This window comes from Anopheles moucheti, chromosome 2, assembly GCF_943734755.1.
Source record: "Anopheles moucheti chromosome 2, idAnoMoucSN_F20_07, whole genome shotgun sequence".
NCBI classification, from domain to species: Eukaryota; Metazoa; Arthropoda; class Insecta; order Diptera; family Culicidae; genus Anopheles; species Anopheles moucheti.
In genome coordinates, this window is record NC_069140.1 from 47,193,166 (window position 1) to 47,213,603 (window position 20,438).

Below are 20,438 nucleotides of genomic sequence, written 5' to 3' on the forward strand. Positions count from 1 at the left end.
ACAACGGAGAAAATGCTACAATGACGCATGGCTCTGGTGGGTTGGTCATGTCGTTATAATGACAAAGGACGACCCATCCCGTAACATGCTTTTAGGTTGTCTACATTGACGAAGACGCTGGACCGTGGGCAGTTTAGACTACTCGTGCAGCAGACCAACACCGTACAGCGGTTGTAGCGCCGGATAAGTTATCAGATACTTAATTGGATATCGTTATCTGGATATAACGTTGCAAATGTACGTAATGTACGCAAATGAAATTAACAGAGTAGAAGAAGAAGTTGTAAGTTCATAAAAAAGTTGCTAGTTAGTATACAAGAACAGAAGGATTCATTTCTGACCCTTCCTTGCCATCGTCAAAGCTCTTCAAACATCGTCAACACAAACGTATTTCGACGTATTGGATAACATTTTATTCCACTGTTCTTGTTACTGTTTCTGTTTTATTGTATTTACGTAAGCTGGAGAATGCCACCATTTATGATGCGGCCTTGCACTTCTCAGAAGATCCGGCCCATTTAACAACTACTAATATCTTACACATGGTAATCAACGTGCTTGATGCAATCGACAGGAAATATATAGATATGTGAGCACACAACGTAACCGGGATAATGGTCCGTGCTTCGGAAAGCTGCATGACTTGATTAAGTGGTAAAATGTCTACGTGTGAGGTTAGAAAGACAAATAAAAAATACTTAACATCAATACTACCAACAAATCGTTGACTCACAACCGGTCTCCACTATTGCAACCTGTTACAATGGGCGCACTATTTTTTCCCCGTTTCCGTACCTTGTTGCACGAAGAAACTATACTCTCTTGACTAACTGTCTGGTTCTGGATTCGTAAAAACAAACAAAAAAGGTACTAAACAAGAACGTAAAAGTATCACTGACTGTAAAACTAACCAAATGTAGCAGTAAACTTAACAACATCTTACGAGCTAAAATCTAGTGCGCACATAACGCCTCGTTGCTTGCGGAGCACAACTAGTGGTAATTTTAAAGATTTGCATTGATTCACTGACTATATATGTTTTCCTGATGTCGTACTTCGTACTTCTATCATTTCATTGTTTCCAAACATTCATCTTCACTGTTTCTCTTGTCCTAGAACATACTTGTTTCCTGTTTTTTTCCCTATCAAACCATCCACTCGAAACCATTCCACAGGGGCATCATCCACAACAGTACGATTAACAAATAATATCACCAATTCGCTTATCTAACAAATCCATTCGGCTCCGTGCTCCTACCACGTGCCTGCAAATGGGACGTAATGCGTAGTTTCGGCCAGAATTATTGTACCAAGGGCGTTAAAGCTACCTTCGCAGCTCCCGTCTGAATGCTTGGGGTGATTTCCGATGATCGTCGGTTTGCGTTCGAACCGACACCCTCCTTGCGTGACTGCAGCAATGGAGGCAGAAATATTTTACTGGTACTTTCGATGTTGGCACGACACAATGGACAACGGTCACATCTGTGGAGCAAAAGGAACAAGAAGAGACTGTTTTAGTGAACACGCCCTTTTGTCAAATCTATACAATGTACTTACTGTACGGCGCAAGCTCTACAGGCAGTCATGTGACCGCACGGCAGGAAGGTAGTATCGATCTCACCATCCGCACAGATAGGACAGGTGATCGCTTCCCGTATCCGTTCGTCGAGCAGCTTCTCGAGCTGTCCGGATTCGTCTAGTCGCGTCCGGAGGCTTTCCTCCAACCGACCCAGAACCGCAGCCGGCGTTTCCTGCTCATCCGCACTCGGTGCAAGCTCGATACCGCGTGCGTGTAGTGTCCGCCGTGCAGCATCGTAAACCTCCCGACAGGTGCGCTGAATGTCGAACACGTACCGCTTGCCGAGCTCCGTGTCCTCATTGAACATGGACACGATCGTGCCTTTGAGATCGCGTATGAATTGCGTCGTTACGATCGGGCGCACCGTTTCGCACGAGTAGAAGACGTGCTTTTCCGTGATTGCCCGGTACAGTGAAGCTGCCGTCCGGTGGTTCGGCAACTTTAGCTCCACGTGCGTCTCCTCGTGGTTCTCGTTCATGTACGTTAACCGGAAGGAACGCTTAACCGATTTGGCCGCTTTTACAGCGGTGAATGGAACGCTGCAATGAGAGAAAGGAAAAATGCGTTCAGTATGCGTACTGCCTGTCGTCACCACAGTCGTTCACTGCTTACCTAAATTTTTCATCGTCCTTAACAATCGTAAGTCCGTGCGGGCTGACGCCAATCTTGCACACTACCGCCGGTTCGGCCATCGTAACACCTTCGAAAATTTCCTCACCATACCCAACCAGGCTGCAGATCTCCTCCAACAGCCAGTACTGCGCGGACGTCGGTGTCATCCGTATGCGGGACAGCTTCTCGTGCTCCTGAGCAATTTGCTGGTAGAAGTTGCCCGGCTTGAGAACTATCTCCGCCGACCGATCCTCATCGGCATCTTCAAATGCAGGTCGAAGTGCACCGTAACGGTGGTAGATATTCTTTGGTGCGTTGGTCGGTCCATCACCCATCGATTGGGAACCGGTGACTTGACCAGCGGCTGGAACACTCTCATCCTGCTGTGTCCCCGTTGGTGTAGTGTTGCCACTGCTCTGCGAGCTAACGCTACCGCGTTTACATTCGATTTCGGAACATTTGCGTTTCGATGGACGCCGCAGTCCTTGCGTTGGTCGTCGTTCGGGGGATGCAGTGGTCGAACCGGAGCCAGCAGCGATGGGTGTTTCGGTCGCACTCGGAACCTTGGCGGGATCGTACTTGTAGCCATCGGCTTGCAGCAGCAGTGCCGCCAGATAGGCAGCATTAGCCCAGCTTGCTGGTCGCAAATGGCCATCGAACAGCTCCTGGCGCGCCTGCATAAAGAACAGGGAGCGTACGCTACACTGCAGGATCAGGTGGGCCGGTACCCAGAACTTGACACGGAGCGAAAACACGATCGGATGGGTACGATCGTTCGTGTAGAGATGGAGCGGATTGCGCAGGTTGATCCATTGCTTTGCGGTACACTCGTCCACGTCCGCCACGCTGTCGCCATCACGTACCGGGATCAGTCCGAAGTAATCGGTTTCGCAGATGATTCCCAGATCCGCACACACCTGTGCAAAACAAAAAAAACAAGAAGAAATCTTATTAATATACTGTTTCGATCGTTTTGTTTCAATCTCATCTTGTACTAATTCTGTACTAAAAACTTCTAACCACAAGACGACACATTGTTCACAGTAACAGATAGGGTAAATGAGGTTCCTCATGCAAATGATCTTCTCTTTTTATCGCTCTCTTTCTATCTCTTTCGCTCTATTACTGTCCCAATTGATCACCGCGTTGGTGGGGAACATCTTTATCGTACATTCACCCCGTTCGATAACGGGCACAAAACTAGCTGCAACGCAATAGAAAATCCTTTGTTCTTCGCTTGCCAACACTCCCGGATACAGGAACGCCATACAAAATTCCCCACCACGGTCGTAATCGTTTGCACATCTGCTATCCATTCTCGCATTAATAAGACCAATTCCAAGACCATCCCAAAAACCATACGCGTTCTGTCGTTCCCATTCCGCACAGCCACGATTGAACTTGCTTCCCCCCATCCGGGAACGGTGTGTGTGTGTGTTCTTGTAGCTCCTATTGCTCACCTTTCCCGAAGTGTCGAAACGCGCATCCAAAGCCTATATACACACCGCCCTAGCCAGCTAGACACACTCTGTCCAATTGCTTATCACACAAACCGTGAATGTGCAGGGTAATTAACACTCTGGTCGTTCCTTTCTTATCAGCAGCGCAGACCAAAAACTACCCCTTTGCCGAAAGGGTTGAGCTTAAGGAGGTACTGCGGTGATGGTGGTGTGGTACGCGTCTGCTATCGCTCGATAAACAACAAGCACACAGCACGATATGAAGGCGTGAGACAAACATTTACTTTAACGGCGGCCATCTTGAGGAGTTCGATTGGAAAATCGACGATGCAGGAGTACACTCCAGTAGGGGTGTAAAGTAAAAGACAAGGATGTTTGATGTGTAGTCTCAAGTGGCAAGATGAGTGTTGGTACGAAAGCTCTCGAGTTTACATTACATAAATACGATAACCTTTTTTTTTTGTTTGTAACTACAGCGTTCCATTCAATAGAAACATCATTTCTCATTCAATTGCATCCTGACGAAGCGTACACTGGCAGCAATGAGGATGATCCTCCCGGTTGGGATCGATCCTCCTCGATCGATCATTACGACTCTAATGAATGTGGGCTTGCCCAACAACAACAAAAAAACAACGATACCAACTCCCACGAAAGCTTTTTAAATCTTTTGTTCGCTGCTTTTACGAGGAGTGTCGCCGGAAATTCACATCAATATGCTATGCGAATTCTCCACTAACCATAATACGGGATGGCATTAAATCATCCACCCGATACGTCGCTACACCGCTCGAATACGCAAGTTCATTCAAGCAAACAAGTTTAGCATCCCTACGCATCTGTAAAGATGGGAGAGGATCAAGATGAGACCCCGATGCCGGGGATCTTCTACCCTTGGTCGTCGTGTCGTCGTCTTGGCGGTGGAGGTTGTTGTTTACGAAACATCAGCCTTGCTTTTCGCTTTTCGACGGACACGAACGAACGAACGAACAAAAAAAAACGGCCATCGGATACATACAAAAGTTGATTTAAATAAGAAAAAGGCACAAACCAGTTCCGATACGAATGTTTATTTTTGCTGGTGTCCGCACGTCCACGTACCGGTTTTTCGGTAGAACCGTACGTCGGTGACACCCACCACCGTCCATCCAAGCCACCCCCCTCAACCAACAACCAAAAACCAAAAAATCAAGTTGTGTCGCACGCTCGGTACCCGATTGAAATCGATGAAAATTAAGTTTCACCGTTTCCGAACTACCGGTGGTGGCAAAGCTTCGAAAATAAGCTCCAAAAAGAGGGTCGTTAAAATGTCTTGGTACCAGGTATATATAGAGGCGAAAAGAAACCAAACATAACCATGGCGGCGTAAAGAATGCTACCACAAACCCTACGTTTATGGGTCTTGTCACCCCCCCACAGCATCGCGTGGGATGACCCACATTTGTGGCTGGAAGCGCTAAGCAAACGGTGCCACCACTTAACAGAAGCACGGTGTGTAGTGCGGATCCCTTGTGCATGAGATTTATGGTTCCTCCCATTCGGATGCCGGTTCGATATGCGACAATATCACGCCTCATCATCTCGTTTCGGCCCCACACAACTGTCATGTGCAAGAAATGCCCTCTTTGGGCCAGGCCAATGCAATAATCCAGACAATATTTAAATCTTTCAAAATGTAGAAAGTTTCCATTGACAACTACTGGAGGTACGTAACGTAAGGCCAGGGACATAGAGAGAAACACCTTCTCCCAATTCGTGGAGCTACTTCAACCTTACACTCCACGTTACACGGCTGAGTGCCACCCCAACCACCCAGCACAATGCCGGTTGGACTTTGGACCCTTTGTGTTTGTTTTCACAATGGAGCTGCTGGCTTCTTTTCCTCTTTCCGTTTTCCCCGGCTTGGCCATATTAAATGGCAATTTTATTATTTTTTTTTAATACTGCTGCTGCGTGAGCCACGACAACTTCCATGCGTTTAACGAAATGATCTACGCATACAGCACACGTCCGTCCATGTGCCGTTGCTACCGTGTGGTGCTTTGTGTGCAGCGCGTCCTGTCCCATGCGCCAAGCACAGCAGGAGGATTGGGGACGGTGGTGTACACAGCACTACACTATGGGACTTGTTGTGTGTACCTTAATTTAACGGAACGAGCTTATCAGTCGATAACAGAATAGTCAACGGTCCCTTTCACGGATGGCACTCCGCAAAACAACAGGCTGCCATAAGGGGGGTGGAGAGAGCTTAAAGCGGCAGATAGCGATAGTAGGTGCGTCAAGTGTTTGCTTTAATGGACTTCGCAGAAGAACAACAGGTTAAGAGAGCAGGTTTAGAATAAAGCAGTTGGAGATAATATTCCTCCACTTCCTCCCGGGGGTGTTTACGGGCCTATGAAAACGTCGTAAACATTTGGGGCAAGCAGTAAAACAGATGCTCCCCCGTTGTGACACAAAGCGAGCATCGTCATCCTCTTTAACGTGCTCGTTTCTTTAGGCTCATCCGTACTGGTCTCCAAACGTCTGTGTGGTGCTTTGCCGCGTCATTGACATTGAGGGCTTGCATAGGCATCGATGAATGTCCTTCAACGGATATGACACACTACACGATACAACTGCAGATGCCTTTGATCTGTAGAGTTTATAAGCCATTTTCACAAACATTAGCTTAACTTTCTCAGTGATCATTAGCATAACAAATATTCCCAATACATGCGCAATGTATAAAAAATATAATTGCGAACAAAATGTGTTACATTTCCTTGACCATGTAAGCATAATACGACCCACACGTCTGTCGGTGTCGCTTACGCACACATTTCTCACCGTTTGGCTGTCTCTTTTACCACCGGCAACACACTGCCGTTGCTCATCGCGGTTTTATCGCCACTAGCCGGCTAGTGTGTGCGCGCGCACGCTGCACTTCTCCAAAACTATGAAAACTTTGGACTTTGTACGGTTTTGTATGGACGGGCGAACGGTGTTTTGGACTTTGGACCCATTCAAGCAGCGAACCGAATGGCAACGGCAGCACCGCTGTGTGTTGTGTTCCACTGTACGGGCACACACACACACACACGCACGTGTAGTTCTACTAGCTCTCTGTGTGGCACCTGCTGCAGCACATCGCCAATTCGCTACATTTGCGACCGTATTTGGAGATGTGTAAGCCCTCTCTCCTCTCTTTCTCTAAGCTACTAAGAAGCAAACTGCTAAAAGCTGGCCTAAAAGGAAGGAATGGCTAATCGCTGGCAACCAAACATACTCAATCGTACAGCGCCTTTAACGCCAGCACCACGCGGCAAGAGGAGCTCTGCACAGTCACACAAAAAAACGTACGGCAGTGGCAAAGTGGTGGGACAGTGTAAGTGTAAAGCCGGCCACACATACCTGCGGGATCGAGGATCGTTCGCAGATCTTTAAGATCAGCGCTCTCACGCATATACACATCTGAACATCCGAAAGCACAGTGCTGACAGCCGAACCGCGGATTAACGCACAGCGGAACAAGAAATGCAAGGAAGGTTTGATGGTGGCAGGGTGGTAGTCACGGTAGTCACGTTTTCAGCACAACTTCCCCTCCCTTCATTCCTTCTTTCCTTCCCCCTACCCCGAGAGTTGAAGTTTAACGCTCACATACACACAAACATCGACGCACTTGCCGGATAAAATCGGTCTAGCGCTTGTTGCTAGGCGACCACAGGCTGAAGGCGAACACAGTCGAAAAAGAAAGAGAAAATCGATCAAAGTCCACCAAAAAGGCGTCCGGCCAGCGGCAAAACGAACGAATCGATCAAGCACGATCGTAAGTGAGCACCCCCACTCCCGGCGATGACATCACCGCATGGAATTTACTGCAACACACGCGTCAGATGCTGCGAGTCACGCTGCGATCATATGGAGCAGCACGTGTTCTTGCCCGGGTCCGATCGCCAATTAGTGGCGATCTTTCGCTCGCTAACGATACCGATGATCACACTACCTCTAGTTGAGATCTCACCGATCGCCGATGCAAAATCACTGATAAGACCAGTCACCGATTCCACGAAGAGCGCTTACGCTCTGGATAAAAAGTGCCGGCACAAAGTCCAACCCGTTCAAGATGCGCACGGGCGGAGGCGTACGGTTCATCCGTGCCGTTGACATCGTCCTAATTGAAGGTTACGTACAGAATCCATCGATGGCAGCTGTTCGGGGGGAAAAAACACACAATGTCATCATCATCGTGCCGAGCGGGATAAATTCGAAACTTCTGGCACATCATCACCATCCGCGTACATTTGGCCGTTTTATTTGTCAACTCCTCGGTGCAACTCTTCCCTCCGGTTGGTTGGGCGCTGGTCTCGTGTTGGTGGCAGTGTTTGCTCAAATCACTTGACTCGTCCAAATTCGTGTGCCCTCGTTGTTGTCGTCGAATGAGCCAAAAGATGGGATAGATGAAATTATCATGCACCAGGACAACAGCGAAACGATCCTTCGCCGTTGGATACACTCACTCGGCGAAGGGGCTTTTAAGAGCGTGTGGTACCACACTTTAGGTCATCACCCAATAGGGACAGTTATTGCTATTATTTTGCGCTGCTGGAACGTTGCCATGCAAGCGTGGCGTATGGTTGGAACTACGCTGGGCAAGGATCTGTGCCGCGTTGGCAATAATCGAGCAAAACCAACGACACAGAGACACAAATGGACGGGCCAGCTAGAAAAGGACCCATTTGTTTTCTACCGCACACGTTCCACCAAATCGAATGGAGCGCGCTGTGACGCGGTCTAACGATTTAACAATTCTACCATTATAAATGCAAATCTTCTTCGCCGCGCGGTACGTGACCGTGGTTCGGAATAATCGATGCCTCTAGTCGACCGTTTGGGACAATCTCACGGGTAGCCCAACGGCAAACAAACCGCCAATGCCATTAAACCACACAGATGTCCCGGTTCAAAGCGATGTCGAAGCAAATGTCAAACGGAGGTTAAGTAAAATTGTAAACCACACACCCCCTGTTGCGCCATGGTCCAGTGTGCACCAAAAGCATGACTAATTCCAATAAATTCAGTTCTGTGACTTTTCCAAACAAAATACTTAACCTACATCACCATCATTCTACTGCTGCTGATAATAAGCTCGGGGGATGTGTATGGTTTTTTTTTTATCAATACGCAATAAACATTTTGTGGAACGCGACAATGACCTTACCGCTGCACGTTTTCCCATCATGACAAAACCCATCACACGTGTATGGGAGCACACGAGTCACGCCGCACTTTTCAAAAGCGTTCAAAGTCCAACCGGTACAGTAGGTGTGAAAAATTGGACACAAAATGTGCTAACAACGATGTGGCGATTAGTTAATCCCAAATGTGCAACATGGGAGTTCACTTCCCGCTTAACGAAACCAGCACCGGACACATTGGTGGCAGCTCCACAAAAATCCGCACACGCCCGGTTTAGCCGAAGAAGCTTAACTCCGGAACCAAACTGATTGCTTCCCCCATGGGATCAATATCTACCCCCCACCAAAAAAAAACAGGATTACGCGGACTTGTGGGAAACATTGGTGATATTTCGTCCATGTCATCATCCGTTGCTGTTTTGGAGCTCACCCCACGGGAACCCACTTCGGTAGCGTGCACTAATCAACGCCCAACAATCTTATCAGCTAGCTAGTCTCGAAGGTGACTAAGTGACTTTAGTGAAATCGGGTGAAGGTGAGGCCAAAAGCAAAATATCCAGGTGGGATTATTGCAAGTCTCGTGCAACCCTCCCTCGGGTCGTGCAACCGTGGCACCGGGTCACGGTTTTTTTTTGACGGGGAAGTGTGCGAAAAATGACCTAATCCAGAGAGACTGATAAATGGCTCTGTGTGTGTATGTATCTAATTGAGCCGTTGTTTTAATCAAGCGAAGGGAAAGTATGAAAAACCCTGCAAATGAAAACCACAACCAACTCGGGGCCGAGAGCTTTGCGAGTGGCCGGGATTAGTGGAGACTAATTTGGCCGGATGACACGACAGCTTCACGCTAAGCAGAGATTACATTTTTTTGCTGCTTACAACAATTGCGTTTGCCCAATTAAAAGGGATTTCCCATGCAGCGTTTTCTAATTAACACGATAAGGAAATTCTCTGATGACAAAACGCTTAATTGGAAATTAAGCTTACGGGAAAACCCTTTAAACACATGCACACCTCGTGCGCTCGATAATTAATATCGTAGCCTGGTATACGGTGGCACTTTAACTATAAAAGAGAGTGTAGAATTAGCAACAGCAAATATAAAAAAAAAACTATCCCCAACAGCCTTTCCGTGTCAGAGAACTCGTGCCGCTGGTCACGTAACGCATTCGATGTAACCTTGCCCAGATACACTTACAAGCACCTCCGCTCTGCCTCCCATATTAATCACCCAATCAGTACCCAGCGTGTTGCTGGGGAATTCTGGGCAAATTCTGACGAGGGGATCGTTAGGCCATCTTCTCGCTTACGTTGCGCCGATCTGCGAAGCAAAAACTAACCTCACTTTCAGCACAAACCGGTTCCAAATTGGAACTTAGTAATGGCCGTGCCGCAGGGCCAAAAAAAACGGTTCCTGTTCGCGGGTGTCCCTTCTTTTTGCCATCATTTTGCTTGTTGTTTTGTGGCAAAGTTTGGCACAAAAGTACGTTGATGTATCGACCTGCTAACGATGCACACAGTCATGCCGGTAAAGTGCACCAGTGTGCAGTTTAATGATGTTGCCTGATGGCCATCATTTCCACACGCAGGGTGCGCGTTACCACCACCCCCACCCAGCGGGTTGCCAAACGTACGGAAGCGAATTGTTGGTAACAATTTCGGCTTAACTAGTTGTGCCTAATAGTGTAACAGAAAAAAAAAGCGTTTTCGTCACCCAAAAATTGCATTGCCAGGGCGTTTGCCAATAAAAACCCAATTTCAGTAGAAATTGGAAGCCAACATTTTGTTTTTGTAAAGAATAGATTGGGGCCGTTTTGGAGGAGTAATCGAATTTTTTACTTTGTTTGCAACTTTACTTTGTTATAAAAAATGGAAAAGAGAGTTTTTTTTTGTAAGCAGAACCTGTTAAGCTAAACTTTATCAACTTTCTTATTACTTACTACTAAAAACACACTGAGAAGAAATAAATTTTAATTCCAAGAGGAAGACTTAAATAAACAAACCATTTGCCACGAGGAGGAAGTGAATGCTAATGTAAGCAAAAACTGATCCTCTATTAGCGATGTTAGCGAAAATGGCTTCTTATGGTCCCCAAAAACAAAAAGATGTCGCTCTTTCTCTCAAAGCAAATCCCGCGCTCAAGTGGGCAACATTGCAAGGGTTTATAGTGCGTGTTTATTCGCCTATTTCTTTACCTCATTTTGCTTCTGCCGTGGCTTTGTTTTGTTTGCCTTCATAAAGGTACCACAGGCCGGGCGCGAATATCCGCGGTCTTTATAATGCCATGGCTCTTTCTTTTTTTTTTTGCACATTTACCCGCTCTGAAAGAGAGCGCGGTTGGCGCTCGCCTATCTGTTTGTATCTCGAGTTGGGGCTCAGTTGAGTGTGGGGGATTTTGTTGCTGCTGCTGCTGCTGCTGTTGTTGTTGCTATCTTGTCTCGGGTGTTCGAGACGCGCACAGTTCCCCGTCTCTGTCGGGCACACGAGGGGTGTTCCACCACCACCCTTCCCTCCCTGCCACCCTCTCTCCTCCAACCCCTTTCTTAGTGACTTTCCGGAGCACATGGTCGGCGAGTGATCTTCGCGCCGGGTCCAAAGTCCGACTAGGTTTTGTATGTAGCTTCCTCAGCCACCCCTTAAAACCCACCCCTCCCAAGGGGTGTGTATAAACATGCTGGCACACATTGACCGGCGTTTGTACGCGCGAATGTATTTTTGCCTTCGGGTTGCATTTTTGCACACAATTGGAAATGTGAGGCACGCTATGCCGGTCGCGTACACGCGCGGTGATCGTATGTGGAAGTGAATGAAATTTATAATCCCTTTTAGTACGGTTATAATGCGGTTCGTTTTCGTATATAAGATTTTAAGGAAACTCAAGTAAATCAACAACTTTCCACGGGTTTAATTGCAATTAAAATACTTTTTGGAGTCCGTGCTACAGAATAGAGTGTTGGATCAATCCGGATAGAATTGTTTAATCACAAAATATATTATAACTTAAATGAAGCCTACCATTCAAACAGTCCAAAATGGCTGACCCTGTAGCTCTAGTGTAGCAGGTGTTGAAACTCGCTCCCATGCCAGCAGCCATAAGATCAGTGCATTTTGTGATGCAGCAATACAACTCGATCTAAAGCACGAGCTAAGTTTCAAAATTTTCATAAGAACACTCTCAACGCTCGTTCTCTGCCAAAACCCTCCTTCTCTCTGGTGCCAAAGTCTAACCAAGTACCAAATGAAGAGCAAAACATACAAACACACCGGACACATTTTCCTTAAGATGGCTTTCCTGTCTTTTTTTTTTGTTTTGCCCAACAGTCCCTCCCGCCGCACACTACACCACCAGACCGCCGGCAGCATCACGATCACCGAGGTCGAGGAGATAAAAATAAAGTTTTATTTTTACGACATTTTACACAAACGAAACAGAACTGCGGATCAAACCAGCCTTCGAATTGGTTCGGCGTCTCGCGTGTGTGTTTGTGAGTTTTGCGTTTTCGTGAAGGAAAATACAACCCCACTTTCCCAACCCGGGCCACCCATCGCCATCCTGACAGTATCGAACAGAACTGCATCCACTCTGAGTGGATTCGGATTCGAATTTTGCTCTGACCGAGAAGAGGTTTATAAGCGCCACCGTAAAGAAGAGGGTGGGAAACACATTAAGGGGCTTCTCTGTGTTGTTAGTTGATTATCTGTCCTTACCATAAAAAAAACCCGATCTTTTTAAGTCTGTATCGATCTATTGACTGTATGAGAAACACACAAAAACGGCAGTGAAAGTGATGATGATAATTTCACACCTCGCACACAAAAACACAACTCTTGCAAATGCAATTTGCATCCACAGCAGTAGTAGTATGCATGTTGTTGTCGTCGAATGCATTTTATTTTTTCCTATACCATCCCAACCCAACCCCCACCCCCGGCACAGTTACAGTCAAACACGACAAACAATGGCGGCAACCGCGGTCAGTCAACCCGGGAGGGTTGAGATCTAAAACCCCTAAGTGGACGCGCGCAAACTCTACTCTATCGTCGGTTGCCACTATCAGGGGGGAGACGGAAGGCCCCCAGCGACAGTGGTACAGATGCTGATGATTGTAAGGCTCGTTTCGCTGCACAGATGTGCAACCTTAGAAAATCCAAACCAATAATCACATCCCATTACATTGCGATTCTCGGATGCAATGCCGCGTTCGACACATCGATCGATTGCCGCGCGATCGGAAAACCGCAACCGGCAACCAGTGCGCGGGCAACAACAAAAAGCGATGTCCGAGTCTAAGGGAAGGTTGTTCGTTTACCGTTAGCGTCAAGGGATGTTGTGGTTTGGGCCCACAGCAAGGCAAATATGGAATTATTCAACAATAATACACACTCACATTGCGCCGTTGAGGAAGCAAATAAAAACCAAATATGGTGTCCATTATGTCTGAACTATGCTATTGTAATTGTGGGCCGGAGGATTATTAGTTGCGCGTGATCCAATATAATCGAAGGTGAGGAACAGACACGATGTGGGAGGCCCAGAACGCTTCCTACGGTGGGATGTTATTAGTCTATACGTCATCCAACGCAGCCGTACGGGGCCGGTAGTGCGAGAGGACCATGAGCCCTTGAAGCGATAAGCTCATTTGCAACACGATGGCAGGATGGTAGAACGATTGTACCGAAAACTTATACAACACACACAACGCAGCAGAACCGCAACGAAAAACCCAGAGGCCTTTGTGGGGTGTGATTTTATTCCACCTTGAAACTTTCCACACAAGGTTATGCCGTTTGGGGACTGGCATTCCGCATAACTTTTATGTAAGTGAGTTATCACTTTGAGGAGAAGAATTTGTTTCTGACTTTTTGGTAAATATGCGCAATAGGAGGTGTACGCACTTTCAGTGAAATAAAACAATACTGTCTAGCGTTTGTAAAAAAAACATAGCTCGGTCAAGTCAAGTCCTTGTGGAACTTGGTGTAACGGATGAGATGGAACCGCGTATCGAATCTCTCCTGTTTAAAATTATTTATCCAAATATTTAGCTCAATCATCCCTGCACATTGATCGCTTCTATTACCTACATTTGTAGTACTTTTTAAAAAGTTTTGTTTCAGTCGAGATTTGAACCCAATCCCACCGCGATGACCGTTGCCAACACATGCATTATCGACTACACTATTTGACAGGATCAAATATGACAATCAAGATTCAGGCAAGATCAAGGCAAGATCGTGACAAGATCAAGCGATGTAATATTTCAAGAACCTTTTCGGTACGATGTTTGAGTTAGAAACTCTTATGAGCACGTTTGAGAATATCTATTACCTGACTGACATCACGAGAATAATGGTTTTTAGCAGCGTTTTTGATCAACAGTATTAATAAAACTCCGTGTGTGTTAATCAAACGAAAGCTTCTGTACATAAAGCAGAATTAATTTCCAGCCTTTACTGCTGGTGACGGAAGACAACCCGGACAATACGACGGAGTCATTCGTCTAATGAATTCGTTGATGTGTGTGCTGTACTCATTAGCCAGTAAAATGAGATTCGCTATGTTTGCCGCCCGGTACTGGTAGCGACAGTAATGAAAAATACCGAGCCAAGGCAAACACTCGCCTACTTACCACCATCTCCTCTCTCTCCCTGTTAACTGCGGTTCTGTTAGATTAGCTAATCAATTCTAACCGTTGTACCGGTTAAGTTTTTGCAGCCCGGGTTTATAGCGCGTTTACTTCCTACTGCCTGTAACCTACACCTTTGGGGGGCTTGTTAGACTAATGGATGCTAGGCTTTATCGAGCGAGCCCTCTTCTGGTTTGAGCGGCTAGTGGACCGGTTTGACAGTCACGTCAAGGACGTGTGCAGGTTCCTTTTGTTGCTTATAGCTCATTATCTTCACGCTTCGTGCTTTAGTGTTTTGTGAGGGTGTTTAGATTCGTACCAAACACACTGTCAGCGGCACACGCAAGCCGTCATCCGGGCCATACACGGTGGCGGTAGTTAGTGATCGACCACCGTGCGTTACCTTTGAACAAAAACCTTCTGGAAACCCATCGGAAATAAAGAAAAAAGTCTTACCAATTACTCCATTACCAAGCAAACACCAGAACTGGTAAATGGCCCCGACGACGCCGGTTTCTTCTCACATTGCAAAAAGAAACAAAAACAACCCCACCGCACAAAGAACGCAAGGAAGGTGTGTCTCGCCGAGAACTCTTAGCAGTGGGTGACTTAATTCTACTGCGCGTTTGGGTGCGTTTTATTCGGCCTTTGTTTTTTTGTTGATTCGGATGATTCGTATTGCTAGCACGTGAACCAGCAACAGCGATGGTGGACGAGTTCTGTTTCTTGTGTGTGTGTGTCAGATTTCTTTGTTTGCGCTTCATCGTGACCGGTGACCAGCTATAGTACTACTCGCACAATCGGCGTTCCAATTGCTACCGGCAAGCGTAGCCAAGCAGAAGAATAAGGCTTAAATGCGCAGTAGCGTACAGCGCGACAATCACCTTTTACACCGATAACGCACCCTGAAGTACCACCGCGACCTCTTCTGCAAACCAAATTGGGGAGGGATCGTTTATCAAGCCGATGCCTTGAGGGTTTTGCGTCCACACACGGCGCACGAGAGCTCTGATGTCGCGGTAGGGCCTGCCGCTATGCAGGAGGGAAGGTATTTGATACTGGGTTTGAATGGTTTGGTTACCCAATTAAGATTCTGTGCTTTATCTCTACCAGACCAGTGACTGTGTACTGCTGCGCAATACAAAAGAAAAACATCCATGCGGCATTACACCCGACATATGGGAGAATCCTATACCTCACGTTGCGTTCTTTGGTAAAATTCGCGACACCACCAAGGACAGCGAAGTAAGCAACAGCGGGGATTGATGTGTAGACAGTGTGGGGGAATTTGTGTCGCCAAAACTTCACACCAAACAAACCGCCAACAAATAAGACGTTTCACGCATCGGACGTGTAACGGTTGGACCCCAATTTGAGTGGGAAGCTACAACAGGGCGCAGATAATAATATTTACCTCCGTTCCGTCCCGAACTAGGGCGATTTGATATGGTTTTGTCAATTGAGCTGAGTTAGCGCTGTGTGGCGGCTGTCTGTAGGTCGCACATGTTTGTTTGTTCAGTTCAGGACAAGCGAGGATTGTGCGGAAGAGGCCACGGAACACATGGGGTTGTGTATCGCAGTATTACAGAGTTCGCAAATTGACATAACAAATTCACTTGTCGGGGTTTTGCAACGGATCATCGTCACCATGATGTCCCCCCTAGGATGTTTTCGATTAGTTAAATTCAATTTAGCGTCCGTAGTTTCGCTTGTTAAGGGAACTTTCAATACTCCACGCTAGCGAACATTAATGCCCACACAGAACAGACCCACAAAAGTGTGATTCATTGATGAGCAAGCATTAATTCGACGACTGGTTCTATATTTGAACCGTTGTTTTGCTGTTGGACAAACGACACATTGTACTTAGCACCTACCTGGATGCTAATTGGTACTCTAATTGGAATGAATTGGTTTTTCCCACCCCAAAAACATCACACCAAACAAAAAAAGTGGATCCAAAGTCGCTTCTAGAGCCGAGGGGATCATAATGTTGTCCAATGTTTGACCACCCAAAGGTCCGTCCAAATATTGATGTTTTTCGCCATAGGTTAATTTTAGCATCGGCCCACTAATACCACCTTCTACCCACGATCAACTTGCGTCCACTCCGAAAAAGATCGGTCGGTGGTCTGCAAATTGTTACACCCCTTTTTCCAGTCCACATTGGACAGCTTCCGTTTTGGGGGCTTATCATCGCTGTGGGGAATGATGGGTGTAGCCGGCTTATACACCCATCGATTACAATGTCGCTTGCATCCGAGGTCACCCTAGGTTACTGATAGTAACGACCGCACGTTGGTTGGATGAAGCAAAAAAAACGCAACCACTTTCGCTCGGGTCGGGAGCATCGGGTGTTGCGTCTTCTTGCACGAGATGCTTGGGCGCAGAGCAGTAGAAAAATTGTTCGACGGAAGTGATTCAACTGTGCATTATTATGCTAGCGATAACCTTTCGGTGATGTCATAAAACTGAAGAAGTCTTATCGGGAACTGCTGCACACTTGCTGCTGACCCATGTTGTGTTCGGAGAAGAACAACGCATCCAGACATCTGTGACAATATTTACCAGAGCTCGCTGCTACGCACTTTTTGTCTCCCCAGCGTGCAAGAAACGTTCTCTATCTGACAATGACACAACCCTTTCGGAATGGGACCTCACCTCAGATACACTTCGTAAAGTTCAACTTATCATGTGTATTGTCATTTACTAAGTTAATCAATCCCCGGTAAGCTGCCGTATATAAAAGCAAGATCATAAGCATTAACGTGCGTACAGAAACCACTCCAATTAACCTACATGGACGTTATATGGACGGGTGACCGTGGTGTGAGTGTCATAAAGTGGCGGTGCTACCCGGTGCCCACCCACCCAAAGGGTTGTTTGCGGTCAACCGATAAGCCTTCGGTCATCTACAGTGGTTACCCATGCCTTTGAACTTTGCGTTGCTGGTCCGCGGTCCGCGTTTTATTGCAGCCTGTTAATCTATAGACCACCGCTAGAATTGAGGATAAATGTGTCTACTATTGCGAGGAAGCCCGAGGCCACAACCAATCCAACGAATGCTGCACCATTTTTCGACTTGTTGCCAACTCGGATGCGTTAGCGCGAGGCAAACCGGGATGATGATAAGGGTGACATTGAACTGGTTGCAGCGATCTAACTCCTTGTCGTACTGAACCGTAGCTCTGGCAGCTGGAAGCGACCCAGAACTCACGGTTGTCCACATTTAAATAATTACGCAAGCATCATGAACAACACGCCTGCATCTTGATAAATCCCTTCAGTCTCTATCATGCCCTCGGGATAGTTTATAGCTGTCGGTCATTAGATTGCGCAATGTTTACAGTATAATCTGAAATGGTAGTTATGGAAGCATCCTTCTACCTCTCAGGTGGGCGTAAGAGTCCCGGATGTCCCCGAACACAAAAGATTAAGAATGTCTCCATTCTGTCAAGTTGATTATAACCTTGAGGTGTTGCATTACTTTGCAACAATAAGCGAGCCACCTTATAATCCCACCTACCGACTACATTACCGACAGCAGGTAGATATGACAGTAGGCCAGTTTATTGGTAGTCAAGATTAACTGGGAAGAACGTTCATTACACCTTCACCTCTTGCGTGTTTAATCAACGGGAAGCAAAGTTGCAGGGCAAATAATTATAAGCTGAACAGTACAGACGCTCTAGAATGGTATGGTTAATGCTTGTGGAAGGAAGTGTTTATTATCCTTAACGCTCACTACTATCACACTGCTGATATGGCACCTAAGAGAATGAGGCTTGTTTGTGACCAGGGTATCAGTGTCATCTGTCAAAGCAATAAGAATAACGAATCCAGTCATATAGAAATTTGATAACTCTGTTAATTCGTAGCACATAATATAACAAGCATAAACAATATTGCCCTCGGAGATCCTCTAATCTTTCCTGACTGTTATAATAGTATCTCGAAGGCGACATGCGTGCGTAATTGTTGAGAACCCTACAACAGTGGAGTGAAAGGTTCCCAACGATCTGTCAGATAGGGCAATGAAAAGTAAAGAAAAAAGACGATAGGGGAAAATGAGGAGAAAAACTGCGATCTCTTGAAAGACGACATATTCATGAATGGAGAAACAACTCAAGAATTCATTTTTAACAGTAATAAATAATCAATTCGTACGAGGAAAATTTAAAAAGAGTTCTACATGTCAACTGTCATTTTTTAGTAGACTTGTATCAAGCTGTCACAAGATGGTTGCATATAAAATTTCTTTCTAGGACAAATTATTTACTCGTTAATAAGCTGATCATTTGGAAACCATTCTTATAAATATCAATTGAATTCAATGGTTAAAAAACAAAATTAATTCAACTCAAAAGTTGAATTGATCAGCCCGACGTGCAAGTGCTGTATTTAATTCTATTCTACGCTTCTCTCACGCAGTTACATCTTCAAATTGCATCATGCCAAAGGTAGTGCTTCCTACGCTAATGAGGTTTCGACGGCTCGAACTTTGTACCCGCGAGATCACTTTCGACCCCATCGGGGCACCCTCAATTCATTGTGATGATGATGGGATACAGAGATAGAGAGATCCACCGGCAAATACCGAAACGATTAGCCCAGATTCGCTAGAGGTAAGTGAGTAGGGGTGCACTAACATAAAAAAAGAATCAACCCCATCCGTCAGTGACTAATTTTAGTGACCTCTGACGGATGTAAGTATTTGTGTAAGTGAGCGGTTTGTAGTACAATGCACCCACTGAATGCACTGGCAGATGAAAATGGCGCCCTATTGCCACCACACACTGAAAGCGAAAAAGTTTAAAGTGCATGTTTTTTGCAGCACTATCGAAGCTCAGCTGCTGTGTTTTGCTTTGCACTTTTTGCGGTACAGGAGAAGCCAATGGGAAAGAACCACTCGGTCGCGGCCTAGACTGTCAGGCGCCGCCGCCAATCAGCTGTGATGCAGAAGATGGATGGATGCATTTCACTACTTTGCTTTAGCATGGCCAGCGGTCTCTATTGTAATCGAAGTAGACATGGAAACAATTCTGTGGGACGAAGTTTAGATATGCGCTTGGACACGTACCTTCTCCAGACACTCCTGGCTGATCCTTTTCGGATCACACTGGACACCGGACGTCGTCCCGTTGGGGAGATTCACCAGGCACCACATTTTGTTTCGACGTCAATCTGCAGGTTACACCGTTGACCCTATCTTAACCCTTAGCACAAGGTCACTTGGAGATAAAACGCATCAATCGATTTTCCACTCCACTTTTCCGTTTCACGTTTTCCACCACACGCACACCTACGTCTTTTACGATTGTTTTGCTCTTTGTTTACTGTGCAAACAGCTGTCTTTGCTATCGTTGGCTGAAGTTATCGGTTTTGTTGGGTTTTGTGCGCAGAATGAAAAAAAAATGGTTTGTTTGTTTATTATGTCACCACCATTCGCACGCACAAATTGGTCATTGTCTGCAACCCATATGATTGATGCACTGCGCGGGTGTTGGTGCACCGTCTGATGCATTCGCTTTCCAGCGCACAAAATTCGTATCGCACCATATCCCAAATATTCACCTTCCAAATCGTTCTTTTACACTTCCGACGTAAACGTTTGCTTCTCCACAGCGTTCACAAAAGGAGATATACTTTTTTACTGTCAACTTTTGCTTTGGTTAATTGAAATCGAAAGAAAGGAACACTTTGCACGCGCCTCGTAGCAGAGGTTGTGCGCGAATGCTGAAACAAAACCAATTTCAAGCCAGAGAGCCATTTTTGCCCCGCAACTCCCAGTTTTACTGCGTGTCTCTCCGCTAAAACCATAAGCTACGTCGCTCTCTCTCAGTTTTGTTCCCATCTCTGTCGTATCTTGCACTGCTGCTGCTGCCTTCCTGCTCTTCATCGTAGCTGTCGCGAGAGAGCCGGCATTCGCACGCCCCTTCTCGTTCTCTTCTGCTTCTGTTCACACCCCCTCGATGGGACAAACAATCCA

The 20,438-nt window shown here is 46.3% G+C and overlaps 1 protein-coding gene across 1 annotated transcript; it reads right to left on the reverse strand.

Moving 5' to 3' along the window:
- Window positions 1-398: 398 nt before the first annotated feature.
- Window positions 399-20,161, reverse strand: LOC128297090 (E3 ubiquitin-protein ligase MYLIP). The gene is made up of 4 exons (XM_053032653.1): window positions 19,530-20,161; window positions 2,192-3,108; window positions 1,558-2,118; window positions 399-1,482 (listed from the first exon to the last, which is right to left on the reverse strand). The coding sequence occupies exons 1-4, from the start codon at window positions 19,614-19,616 to the stop codon at window positions 1,302-1,304; spliced, it is 1,746 nt and encodes a 581-aa protein (XP_052888613.1). The 5' UTR covers window positions 19,617-20,161; the 3' UTR covers window positions 399-1,301.
- Window positions 20,162-20,438: the final 277 nt, after the last annotated feature.